General features: G+C 64.0%; 2 protein-coding genes across 2 annotated transcripts; one reads left to right on the top strand and one right to left on the bottom strand.

Annotated features, from left to right (window-relative positions):
* Window positions 1-490: 490 nt before the first annotated feature.
* Window positions 491-1,941, bottom strand: DIO3 (iodothyronine deiodinase 3). Its single transcript, XM_061159726.1, has one exon. It carries the CDS (start codon window positions 1,939-1,941, stop codon window positions 1,027-1,029), a length of 915 nt encoding a protein of 304 aa, XP_061015709.1. The 3' UTR covers window positions 491-1,026.
* Window positions 1,942-3,272: 1,331 nt separating this feature from the next.
* LOC133068059 (fibril-forming collagen alpha chain-like) lies at window positions 3,273-5,786 on the top strand. The gene is made up of 5 exons (XM_061159128.1): window positions 3,273-3,371; window positions 3,419-3,769; window positions 3,912-4,063; window positions 4,689-4,800; window positions 4,961-5,786. Exons 1-5 carry the CDS (start codon window positions 3,273-3,275, stop codon window positions 5,495-5,497), a joined length of 1,251 nt encoding a protein of 416 aa, XP_061015111.1. The 3' UTR covers window positions 5,498-5,786.
* The last annotated feature ends 7,486 nt before the right edge of the window (window positions 5,787-13,272 follow it).

Below are 13,272 nucleotides of genomic sequence, written 5' to 3'. Positions count from 1 at the left end.
TATACAGGGAATGTTTCCAGCAAAACACTCACTAAATAGCCTTCACATCAGGCACCCCCCCCCCACTTCCGGCCCCGCAGTCCGCAGCTCTGCTTGGGAGACCCCTCTTTCGGGGCTCCCAGGCTCTCCCTTCATCTCTCTTCTCCGGACTCCACCACTCGAACCCCGGGTCGCAGGAGCCCCGGCCCCTTCCCTCTGCCCGGGGCGCCGTGAACCCCACCTCCTAAGCGGTCTTCCTTTGTCCCTAAGCAGCCCCCCCAACCTCCCTCTCCCACCCGCTGATGTGGTTTCCTTATGGAAACCCAGAGCACTTTCCCCTCTTGTTTTAGGTGCTACTGCGTGCCTCCTGCAAATCAGAACCAGCTCGTGGTCGAGGCCAGTTAGAGACAGCTCGTCATCAGCAGTGGGGCTCGCGAGCACCCAAAATAAGGGGGGGAAATAACCCTGCCCACCCTTCCCCACCCTAAGCATCCTCTCCCAAGGCAGGAACAAGACATAGACACAAAAGCAGCAGGGCATCCCTTCCCCGCGCGCGCCTGCGCGCGCGCGCGACAGGTGTGGGTGCCAGGCAACTAAGGCGAGCGGCTCGCGCTGCTGGAACCCAGCTGCGCCCAGGGCGCTCGGGCGCAGCTTAAGTCTCTTTGCGCCGGGCCAGCGCGCCTGGTTCAAGGCACGCTGGCTCTTCTCTTCTGGGGAGGGCATGTGAGAGCCGTGGCAGGGGGCCTCTGCAAGCACAAGTCCAGGGGCACACGGGCAAGGGCGGCGCTGCCTCCACCCTCAGAAGGGGATTTAGAGCAAGCCAAGCAAGTACAGGCGGGGGACAGTCGAAAGCAGAGTCTGGGGAGGTGCAAGAGAGTCTTCAGGTGGCTTGGCTGAGAGGGCAGACTCAGACGGCGATACATGGCTCAGCTCAGCTGTGTCACTGGGCCCACGCCAAGCCTGACTGTGTCTGCGGGTTGTTTGCACGTGGGCTTCGAAGGCTCGAAGGCATGGCCCGCCAAGTTCAGTCACGTGTCCACTGGTGGTTTACACTCGACGGGGTCGAGGGCCGTGCAGCTGCTCATCATAGCGCTCCAGCCAGGAGCGCAGCTCGGAGACCTGGTAGCCATCGGGGCCGCGGCCGCCCTGGTACATAACGGTGCCACTCTGGATGATGTAGAGGCGCTCGAAGTAGGCGCCGTAGGCCGAGCTGCTGGAGTTGGTCATCGTGTCGAGCACGAGGGCACATTCCGGAGCCCCTTGCTGCAGTACGCGCGCGGCGCTGACCCGGTCCTCCAGGCTTCGGTGCTGCGGGATGCTGTAGGGAGAGTCTGTGGTGACCCAGCCGTCGGAAGGGTGCGCTTCCTCGATGTAGATGATGAGGAAGTCGACATCGCGCTGATACTTGGTGACCAGGCGCTGGAAGGCGCTCATACGCGCCATGAACGGTGGTCAGGTGCAGCTGCCGAAGTTGAGCACCAGCGGGCGGTTTCCTCGGGCGTAGTCGAGGATGTGCTGGTTCTGGAAGCCGTCGGGCAGGACCACCTCAGAGTTGGGCGCCGGCCCGCCTTCATGCGCCTGCTTGAAGAAATCCAACTTCTGGCCGTGCCAGACGGCCCTCAGCGACGCCAAGGTGCACAGGCGGTTGTCGTCGGACACGCAGACAGGCGGGTCGTCGGGGGGCACCTCCTCGCCGTCGCTGTTGAGCTCCACTTCGGTTTCCGGCTGACCCCGGCGCCGACGGCCCAGTAAGTGCTTGCGGATACACAGGAAGTCTAGCAGCCAGAGCACGAAGGCCGTGCCCAGGAAGCGCGGGAAGAGCGCGAGGCACGAGGCCGTCTGGGCGCAGAGCCTCAGGGAGTGAAGCAGCAGGGAGCGCAGCATGGTGGCGGCGCCCCCGAGAGCCCCCTGGGACCCCCTACCTTCCCCCACCACCCACCGCGGGGCGGCCTGGCGAGGCATCTGGGCTTCGGCTGTGCGGAGAGCTCAATTTATAGCCGAGGCATCAATTGGCGGGAGACTCCACCTCCGGCCGGGGCCCGCCCCCTTGCAACTTGAGCCCGAAGGGATCACCCCGCGGCGCGGCCAGGGCCTTAGAAATCGCCGGCCGAGGGCGGGCACCAGCGGCTGGAAGGCGGGGCGGCCCGGCCCGGGGGCCGGAGGGGCGGGGTTGGGCCCCGAAGCCCGCTTGCCCGGACGGGCGATCAGGACCTCGGCGGCGGCGCGGGTCAGATAGCTGGAAGAGGGACCCGGGAGTCCGCGGCGGAGACCCTCCGGCTAGCGCAGGCACCAAGCTGGCCCCGATCCCGGCGTCCCGGCCCCGGCCCGCGCGCGCCCCTCGCCGCGCACCTGAGCGGAGATCCTCGGCGGACAGCCGCGCCGCGCCGGAGCTCCGGTTCGCTTCCCGCGCGCCGCCGCCAACGCCGCCCCCGCCGCTGCTGCTCGTGCGGGGCCGCTGCCCAGGTGCCGCCGGAGCCTGGGTCGGCGGCCGCCGCTTCGCTGGCCCCGGCTCCCGCCCCGCTGGGGACGCTGGCCCGCAAGGAGGCAACTTTGGGCCCCCGCCGCTTGCCGCCTTCGCCCGCGGGCGCCGCTCGCCTCCCGGAGCCCGCCCGCCTCCCGCGCGCGCTCACACTCGCGCCTCGCACACGGCCGCCCCCCGCACCGCCCCGCCACGCACACCGCGCTCGGCGCCCCCCGCCGTCGCCCGAGGCCGCCGCGCGCCGTGCGGGCCGCGCCCGCCCCGTCCCATCGCGCCCCAGCTCTCGGGTCAGCGGCCTCCGGATCCCGGCGGGGAGGTGCGGAGGGCAGGGCTAGCGGGCGGGTTGGCGACCGGCGCCAGAGACGCGGAGGCCCGGGGAAGGCAGCGCCGTCCTTGCGCCCCAGCCGAGCCGGGAGCGCTCTGGGCGCTGGGCGCGGCGGGCGCGGGGCGGCGGGCGCGGGGCGGCAGCGGCCCCGGGCGGCTCTCCCACTAGGGGTAGCTGTTGCCTGAACGCCGGAGCGCTCCCCTTTCGCCGCTCGCCTCGGCCGGCGCAGCCCCGGCCGCCGGGCGCACCCGTCCCGTGCGTCCCCGGACGTCGCTCTCTGCCCCGGGAACGTCGGGACTGGAGCGCCCGCGCTGAGCCACCTTCGCCGACCCAGAGCGCTGCGGCTCGACTCACCGCCGAGGCGCTGGGACGCTGGGAAGTGCGTACTCTCAACGGGGGAATGTGTGTGGAGGCTTTTAGGGGTGCGGGGTAACTCCCCAACTCCGTGGGGGCCCTGGTTGGCTCTGCCGCCGTGTCCGAGATCTTATGATGACTCGCTGCGCGCGGCGCGGGGCCGGCGACTTGGGGCTGCGGGGCGCGGAGTACCTTGACCTGGGGGGTCCCCGAAGCCGGGAGCCAGGTCGCCTAGTCTCGGGACTCCTTGACCCCCGGGGCGAGGCCTGAACCGGTTCGAGAGCGATCTGGACGCTGGAGGAGTCCAGCCCTCCCGGGACGCTCTCGCGGTCGCGGGGACTCGTCTGGGGCGGCGGTGGCAGAGCCGGAATACGGCGCCGCCACCGCCGGCGTCCCGTGCGCTCGCTACCCGCCCGGGGACCGGCCGCCTAACTTCTTCCCGGGACGGACACAACGCTCGCATCCCGGGCAGAGGTGGAAGCTCGCTGATCCGGATCCGGCGAGGGCACCGCTCTCGGCGGCGGCGGCGGCGAGGGAACAAGTCTCGGGCAGTCAACCTAGGGCACCGAGCCCCCACCCAGGACCCGGCGGGCCCCAGCGGGCGCCGAGAGAGATGCGCGTCTCGGGCAGAGGTCGCCTCCTCCGGTTTTCGCAACCCTGGCGGGACTCTCTGCCCTGTAAACTCCCACCTGGGATCGCGGATCCGGCAGGTCAAGAACCCGAGTGGAAAGCAGGCCAGGGGCCTGAAGGTAGACCCTTTTTTCTTTCTCCTAGCCAGGCGATGTGTCTGCGGCCTGGGGCGGCGGCGTTGGGTGCTGCAGAGCCCGGGAACTTCCCACCCAGAGGAAAGGCCGCTTCATCCCGGTCCCCGCTCTTCTCAGCGCCCCCAGGCACTGCCCATCAGCACCGTGGGTAGGGGTGTTCAGGTGAGTTAGGGGATTCTCCCTGACCCCAAAACCTGGGTTGGGGGCATCCCCCTTGCCTGCTCCTCCACCTCCCGCAGAGCATCTCTGAGCTGGCAAATCGGTGGTTCCTTGACTTATTTTTTGCGGCAGCCAGGGGGATGGGGTGGTGGCTGGGGGAAGAAGAGAAGAGAAGCCTTCTGTTTGGCTAGTCTCTGAAGGGCGTTTTGGGGCCCTGAGTTTGCCCCCTCCTGGGCAGGGGTCATGGGAGTCCCAACTTTTGTTGGAGAGACCCTCCAGCCCTGATTCCTGAATTTCTGGGAGGTGCCAGTCTTAGACCTGTGCCCTGTCCCCACTGTACACAGGACCCGGGCCAGGGCCGTGGGGCAGTCCCCCCTACTCCCTTCCCACATTTAGTCTCAGAAAATCAAAAAGCCAGTGCCAGCGCCCCAGGCCACAAGGACACCGCCTGGCTGGGAGGGCCTTGGGCGCCTCCTGGGAAGTGGTGGCAGCGGCGGCGGTGTGTGGGGAGGGGAGTGGCCTGGAGCACAGGTAAGTCTGGTCCCTCTGGAGCCTCTGCGGGCCACCCAGGGAGACCACCGACCCACAGGGCCCCAGGGAGGCTCAGGTGAGCAGCGCTTGTTCTCAGGACTGTCAGCTGTTCTGGCGGATCTGCTTCTGTCCTTGGGCCGGCCGGCTCCACCCCGCCTCTCGGGATTCCGGGACATCAGACCATCCGGCTCCCACAGCGCCTTGTGCAGGTGAGGACAGGCCTGAGCTCCAAGTGGCCTTTGGGACGCAGCCCTGTGCGGCGACTCTCTGGCGCTCTGTGCCTCTGCTGGATCCTCCCTCCCTCTCTCGTCCCTCTCCTAAACCCTTTTCCCTCCCAAGCAGCCCCTGCCCCCTTCCCCGCCCCCCCAGGTCGCTTCCTCCCAGCTGCCCGTGTCCTGTCCTGACTTGCCCTGCCTGAGGCCAAGTCTTACCTGGGACCTGGAAGATCCCGGCCGTGGGCCCTGGGGGACCAGCGTTGGAGCCTGGGCTGTGCCCACGCCAGTGGGCTGGCCGCCGACCGGCTCTTTCCTGCCTGCCCTGCGGCAGCTCCAGAAGGGGGCGGGCCGGGGAAAGAAAGGGAAGGACAAGGTGGCCTGGGTTCCCTGGGTGTCCAGGAGCAACGTGGATGGGGGGAGGGGCAGGGGCAGGAGGCTGGGCCCCCCGGGCAGGGCTGGGAGGACATCCCTCTCCCCAGGGGACGGGGACGGCCTGTGTCTCCCTCCAGGTAACGCAGCTGCCAGCTGCCAGAGACGGATGCTGAGACTCCCTGTGGGGTGGTCAGGGCCCCCCTGCAGGAGGGCCCCCCGGGGCTTCAGTGGGGGAGCAGGGGCAGCCCGAACACCTGGCCAAGCATGTCGAGGAGCGGCAGGTGTGTTCAGGCCGTGCGCGTGCCCAGCCTCCCGGTGACCAGAGGCCCCAGCCCTCCATCTCCCCAGCCCCCTCCCCGGGCCTCCTGAGGCTCTGGGGGAATCCCAGAGGTTGTCCTGCCTCTGAGCTGCTGTGAATGCCATTCCCTCTGCCTCTTCCCTCCCCTGGGACCCCCCAGGCCTTGTCCTCGGCCTGCTCCACCCCCACCGTCTGCCTCCTCATGGCCGAGGGCCGGGCACTTCTCACCACTGGTGTCGGCTGCTGCCTCTCCCAGGCCGGCCCAGCCGGGATCCTCCGCTGTGAGGAGCCTGCCCCCAACCCCTGCGCGCCCCCGAGGAATCCAATAAACCTTTGTGAAACCAGCTACCTGAGTGCAGTGTGGACTCATTGGAAATGTCTAACTTCCAAATATTTCATCCTGCCCTTCTGCACGCTGGCGGGCAGCCCTGAGCCAGGTAGGGCGTGTCCGTGGCTGGGCAGAGTGAGGTCTTCGAGGAGGACCCGGGATGGGGGGGGCCACGGGGGGGCACACACACAGTCCCTGGGGGGTCCCCTTCGAGTAGAGCGTCTGGTGAATCCACCCGTTCTCCCTGGCTGCTGACCTGCCTGCCTTCCCTTCCTGGGAGTCCTCCCACGGGGGTGGTGGGTGGGGAGGGTTGTGCTCACCCTTTTCTTTTGCTTCAAGGACCATTTTCTTCTTTCTGACTCGACCTCTTCCGACTCTCGGCTTGGTTCGGCTCAACAGGGTGGATGTACCGCTGGTGGGTGGTGGCTGCAGGCTCAGCGGTTTCCAGTTTCTGGGCTTAGGGGTCTTAGAGGTGTCTTTGATCCAGCAGGTCTCTGTCCGTCTTCACAGGACATGCTCGTCTCTGTCCGTCTTCACAGGACATGCTCCGGCCGGCCACCTTCCTGGGAGCTGCCGGCGGGGCTCTGGGGTGTTTGGCAGCCTGGGAGATGGGCCAGGAGAGCTTGTTGGGGCCCCGGGGCCTGGATGGAGCTGCTGTTGGCAGCGTTCCTGAGCTGGGGGAGGTCTGGGGCTCCTGGCCAAAGAGAGGGGAAGGCCCGGAGGTGAGGCCCTGGCTACCTAGTGGGTGACCTGGGCGTGTCCCTCCCTCCTCCCAGCTGCATTGTGAATTGCACGGGGATTGGGTGGCTGCCTTCTACCGCCTTCCCTGTGCTACGCCTCCACGATCCCAGAAGATTCAAGGAGGGCCTATAGGTGCTCCCCTGGATGCTGCTCTGCAGCTGGGGTCTCAATATGCTCTGGGGCTGTTGAGACCCCCCTGCTCAGTGGAACCTGCTCCCAGCCCGTCTCTCACCTGCCCCTTTCCGGCCCCAGCTCTGGGGCCTCGTATGTGGGCCCAGTCCTACCTCTCAGACCCAGCCTGGCTCTGACTTGCTCCTTCCCTGAGCGCAGACACCACTTAGCATTCTGCACGCCTCCTGGTACCAGACCAGGCCCCTGCGGAGGCTGGGTGACTCCTTGCCCGAGGCCCACGCGGGAGGCTGCCCATGGGTGCGGCCTGCCTGGGGCTGGAGGGATGTCGGGATGCCCGGTGATTCATGTGAAAGGCAGACTCTGCTCTGAGCCCTCCCCCGGGCTGGAGAGCCATCTTTGGGTCAGTCCGTCCTTTCCATCTCTTACTCTCTCTGGAAGAAGGCAGGGTACAATCAGCCAGCGGACTGGCAGCCTAAATCGCTTTGCTTCTACAACTCTCTTTCCTCGACTGAGAGGTGTGCGTGATGCCGTGACCGCGTTGTATTTGCCCTGTTATTTATGCTGGGCATTGCCCACTCTACACGAGGGCACGTGTGGGTGTATCTATTTATACCCAGCCTTGTTCTGAAGTGCACTTCAGACCTCTTGCAGGAAGCCGTGGAACAGCAGGGACACCAGAGGGGAGAAGAAAAAGTGGAACTGTGAGGAAGGACCTACTCCCCACTGGGGACCCAGGGCCACCCCAGCAGCCTCCACCTGGGCCACGGACCCATTTCGCCTCGAATATCCTGGTAGTTAGACCTGATGGCTGTGATTCCCAATGTCCAGAAGACAAAATGACTGTCCAGCTGCCCGAGATGTGCAGCTGTGGGTGTGCCTGCACTAGTCAACATCCCGGCAGAACCGTCTCTGAGGCCAGTCAGCCTCTGTCTCTGAACCTGGGGTCACCACGGTGCAGATACCCAGGGCTGTGTACAGATTAAATGCCACTACACTCAGGGTTGCCAGTGCATAGGAGCTCGGAGCAGAGAGGGACCCTCGCCTGGCGTTGCTGAGGCTGAGAGATGGCCAATAAAGTGGCGAGGGTCTCAGCTCTGCTGTCTGATGAGGGTGCCCTCCTCAACTGTACTGACCCCTTACCCCCACCCCCAAACCCCTGTCCACACTAGGCTCCCAGTGGGCTCCCAGTGAATCAGGCTCGGTGGCCACCCTTCTGGAGCCCCCGCACCTGGCCAGGCCCCTGGGGAGAGTAGGCGTGCTCATGGGAAAGGTCCCTAGTCTTCAGTGAGACCTTTTGGAGCTGGTGGGAGACAGGAAGGCTCAGGAAAGGAGGGTCTGTGCAGCTCTGTCCCAGCAGCCTCTCTCTGTGTCACTCTACTACGGCCAAGCTGTCCGATCTTGGGCAAGTCACTTGAATTCTCTGTGCCTCCACCTTGTCATCTGTGAAATGGGCAGATCATTCAACCCCACCATTATTGTTATTCAGTGGCTCAGTTGTGTCCAACTCTTGGCAACCCCATGGCCTGCAGCACGCCAGGCTTCCCTGTCCTTCACCATCTCCTGGAGTTTGCTCAAACCCATGTCCACTGAGTCGGTGATGCCATCCAACCATCTCATCCTCTGTCGTCCCCTTCTCCTCCTGCCCTCAATCTTTCCCAACATCAGGGTCTTTTCCAATGAGTCAGTTCTTCACGTCAGATGGCCAAAGTATTGGAGCTTCAGCTTCAGCGCCAGATCTTCCAATGGATATTCAGCATTTATTTCCTGGAGGTTTGATCTCCCTGTCCAAGGGACTCTCATGAGTCTTCTCCAACACTACAATTCAAAAGCATCAATTCTTCAGCACTCTGCCTTCTTTATGGTCCAACCCTCACTTCTGTACATGACCACTGGAAAAACTATAGCTTTGATTATATGGAACTTTTATTACCCCCATTTTATAGATGAGAAAACTGAGGCTCAGAGAAATGATTTGCCTAAACACACAGAACTAATGTCTGATTTCAGAACTCCCCCTCACTGTTTAATGAGAGATGCTCAGTGGTTAATAGGGTGGCACTGGGGGAGAATGGGGTGTGGGGAGGCTGGGAGAAGGGTTTGCGGGTGACCTGGCCTCTCAGAGGGATGGGAGCTCTGGGGAAGAGGAGTCTGCATCGTTCTTTGGGGACACGCTGAGTTGGAGGTGTCTGTAGGTCTCAGGAGAAGATTCCAGCACTAGGCTTCGATGGGGGGCGGCAGAGGGGCGGGCCTTGGCATTGTGGGTATAATAAAGCTTTGCTTTTGGAATTTCACACTGTCAGGGAAAGATGGTTGCTGATAAGCCACAGTCTCAAGCCAGCTAACACCTCATGGAGAGGGCTGGGTGCTGGGCTGCTGGCCCCTGGCCAGTGAAAACACTTCTCGGAGGACAGCGCCTCCAGGGCCCTCGGGTGGTGGCATAGCCGAGGCTGTCTCCGTAAGGACCAAGCCTTTCCATCCAACGGGTCGCTTGACCTTTGGAGTCTCTGGGATCTCAGACGCTTGATTCAAATCCTGGCTCCACTTCCTGGAGGCTGTGTGGCGCTGGGTGCACACTCCTGACCCTCTCTGAGCTCATCTGTGAGCCGAGGTGCTGGTACCCTCTGCTTGGGGGTTGATGGAGAGCCCGGGAGGTGTGAATGTGGCGTGCCTGGCGCACGGGGGCCGGACAAGTGGCGGCTGTCCGAATGCGGCTGCTTTTCCTCGGCTGGCATCTGGTGGAGGGGGTTGGCGGCAGCTCAGCTCCAAGGGGGTGAAATTCACGGGCACCGTGGGGTCACAGGTCTCCGTGGGGTGGTGGAGATGCCCATGCAGCCGGAGTGGCCCGAGAGGGTCCCGCCTTGCTCCTGCTGATCGCCCACCCAGGAGACCCGCTCTGCCTCCTCCTTCTCCAGCTGCAGAAGCTAGTCCTCTCCTTTGAGGCTTGGCACAGCGGCCCTTTCTCCTTATATCCCCCAAATACAGAAAGCTCCGCTCCCCCATGTCTCCTGCCCTGACCAGGGACGCCCTGCAGGCACACGGGGACTGACTCAGCGGTGTGCCCGGCCAGCACGTGGTGGCTTCTGGACTTGAGCCCACTCCTGGGGTCACCTGGAATAAGCCCCTTGGCCTCTCTGAGCCTCGGTTACTTGAGGGGGGGGCTCTGCTAGCGCATCTCAGAGCAGAGGGCACTCCTGGTGAGTTAGGCTCTGTCAGCCTTACGCTGCCTGGTAACAAACAAGCACGCAGCAGCTAGCAGGGTGTCTCACGTGCTGCGGGCGGCTCAGGGTGCCTTGCTGATCTTGGCGGGCTCCCTGGCGTGCCCGGGTGTCCACTGGTGTCAGCTGACCCAGGGGATCTCAGCTGTCTGGGATGCTCTGCTCCACGGACCCCTTATGCTCTGGTGGGCTCACCTGGCCGGGTCCCTCGGGGGGTGGCAGAGACACAGAAAGGAAGCAGTCTTGATGGGTGACTCGTTTTTAGCCCCTGCTCATCCTGTGTCTGCTCCCATCCCATCAGCTCAGAGAGGGCACCCACCTAGGGGGCGGGCCTGCTGAGCTCCTGGGGAAGCTTGGGGCACCGGGAGTGTGATGGACCGTCTCCCACCGGGATGGAGCCCTGGACTGCAGCTGGTTGTACCCTCAGCCCTGCCCTCCTGGCGCCTGGCCCAAGGTTTAGCCAGACCCAAGTGGGATCAGACCCAGCCTGAAACTCTGAAGCGTGATCTCGAGGGAAGATGCATTTCTGTAGGGTCTCAGGTCCATGCCCTGCCCCTCCCCTGCGGCAGCTGCATGGGGCTGGAGGGCTGGCCAGCACCCTTCTCAGAGGACCTGTGTGCTGTGGTCTGAATGGCCCCAAGGGCTCACTGATCAACTAGGCGAGTCCTCCGGGTATCCCCGTCTCCTGCTTGGACACTGACCTTGCTGAATGACTTGGGGTCCATCCCTGCTCCCATGGGCCTTCTGTTCTCACCTCTATGATGGGGATGAGCTCCGTGCTTTGTAAAGGAGCTTCTCCCTAGGGCTGGGGGCAGGGGGTCTCAGGGAGAGAGATAGTGGGGGCGAGAGAGAGGCAGGGAGCCTGGGAGGCAGGCCTAACCTCTGCCTCTGATATTTGCCTCTGTGACTCTGACAGCAGCACCATTTGCCTGTCAGCTGGCCTGCTGGGCAGGGAAGGGAGACAAGGTATGACCCCTGCTTCAGAGGGACCCCCAAGCCCATCCCCACCCTCCCTTCTGCCCAAGGACCTGCCCAGCAGGCCAGATGATAGGCAAATGGTGCAGTTGTCAGCATCATGGAAGGGGGTCATCAATACACACGCTTGTACCCATCACCCCACCAAGGGGTATGCAGAAGCTTCTCGAAAGAGGCAAAGTACAAGGGAGGGTGGAGGGGAGGCTGGGGTCCCTCTGAAATTAGGGGCCATACCTCGCCTCCCTTCCCTGCCTGGGGGTGGCTCCTGGTAGGGCGGGGGGCTCCATCCAGGACGGAAGCCTGTTACTGCGAAGCAGTTCAACACACCGAGGGTCCAGTTCCCCAGGAGGACTGTGCCAAGTCTGCTCTATTTCTGAGGAGCAGCGTATCCACTGCCTCGGCTGCTCCGCCGGTAGACAGGACAGGGATGCGTGGATGCTGGGGAACTTTCATCAAGGCCCTACTGCGTGCCAGGCCTGAAGTGAAGTGTGTTTTCAAGTGCTAGTGCTGGGGTAGGAAACTCTGTGCTCAGCCATGGTGAGGAGGAGGCGGGGAGGGGGGAGTCCTGCCAAGGGTCTGCAGTGTGCTGTGTCCATTCGTTCGTCCGTCCATTCATTCGTCCGTCCATTCATTCATTCAGCACCTGCAGCGCTCAGCTGTTCTGAGGAGCACACACCAGCCCTGCCTCGGAGGGCCTCCGATCTGTGGGTGGGAGCTGGAATTCCAGGTCAGTTTGGAGGTTGGCCCAGGGCTGGCAGAAGTCTCGACAAGCCCGGGTAAACCTGGTCCTTACCCTGTGGCCAGCGGGCCAAGATGCAGAGGCTGATGACAGAGGAAGTGAGCCCAACCCAGAGGGACCTAGCTCCCTCCTGCCCTCTGGGACCTGCAGTGAAACGGCTCTGCTGGAGTTTCAGGGTGATTTGCTTGGGGATGTAAGGGCTATGGTGGGTCTGGCTGTGGGACTGGACAGGGACACGCAGAGTCATCACGTGACCGCCCTGCAGGGAGACTCTCCTGGAGGAGTGGGTCCTTGAATATCCTCTCCCTGAAGTTCCTAGGTGTCCCTGGCCAAGGCTGCTTCCTGTCCTGAAGGCTCAGAACTGAGGCTGAGATCTCCCGGGTGCTGTGGGCCCCAGGGCTAGGCCGTGGACAGCCTGGTCTGGCCAGGACCCTTCCGGGCTTCAGTCTGGGCGGCCCACGAGTCCATGATCAGGGATGTGCGTTCTTGGAGCTCAAGGAACTTCTCCCCAAGACCCCAGGCGTACCGCCGGAGTGGGTGGTCGACAGGCACCAGACAGGGGGAGCCTCCGGGGAGGGCCTGGGAGCCCTGGGGAGGGGGTGGGTCAGCCACAGGAAGGTGTGGTCAGAGCTGCCTGCGGAGACAAGGGTGGGGAAGGCGAGGCCAGATCCTCGTTCTAGAGCGGATGTTGGAAGCGGCTATATGGCAAGCCTCGGGCAGGTGTAGTCAGTGTGCCGGGGCAGAAGGCCACGCTCCCCCCCCGCTTCCCCGCTCCTCCTATCACCTCCAGCCTCCCCTCCTATCGCCTCCACTCCTGACTCCCCTTCCTCTCCCCCCTTCACTCGGCCAGCGACCCCCCGTGCCCACGACCCCAGGGGCTGGCTCCGTGGGTCAGAGGATGCTCACAGGCCTTTAGAGCAAGAACTTCCGTGACCTCCACAGGCCCCACTGGCAGATGATGATGGTAAGACCTACCCTCCCCAGGTGATGCTCCCGCCCCAAGCTGGGCAGGTGGGCTCAGGAACCGCCCTGCTCCTGGGACCAGAAGGGCTGCAGCCCCAGCTGAGGGGTAGCAGCTGAGCATCTCCAGGAGTCAGGGTGCAGGTGTGGGCGTGTCTGGAGCAGCCCCGCCACCCACTGTTCCGGGATGGATAGGTCACCTCCCCAGACCCCGTGCAGGGCACCCCACACCACCCCGGCTGGGGTTAGGCCCTCCTAATGGACTGCCCATCCCGGCTTGGTGGTGGCCCCAGAGGGATTCTCGGGGTACCTCTGTCCTCAAGAAGGGCTCTCTGGAGAGGAAAAAAGAACACATTTCAACACCTCCAGATTCTGAAAATGGATTTCTCCCAGGGAAACAGACTCAGAGCACGCTCCCTTCCCGGAGAGAGAGCGAGCCAGGAAAACAGTGGGGGTGCTGGGGGGAGGGGAGGAAGGCCCAGGCCAGGCCAGGATCGTGGGAACAGGACGAGGAGCTGGAGAGAGCTGGCTGCAGACCCTGCCGGCCGGCGATTGTGGGCAGTGGCCCCGGGCAGGCGACTTGCCCTCTCGCCTCAGTTTGTCTTCCTGATCAATGGGCCCCTCTCCCTGCCTCACGAGGGACGCTTTGAGGCTAGGATGCAGGTAAAGCAGGATGAAAAGCCTTCCTGAGTCCAGGAAGACAGCG

Source organism: Dama dama, chromosome 13 (genome assembly GCF_033118175.1).
Source record: "Dama dama isolate Ldn47 chromosome 13, ASM3311817v1, whole genome shotgun sequence".
In the NCBI taxonomy this organism is placed as follows: Eukaryota; Metazoa; Chordata; class Mammalia; order Artiodactyla; family Cervidae; genus Dama; species Dama dama.
This window is presented reverse-complemented; position numbering and strand designations above follow the sequence as displayed.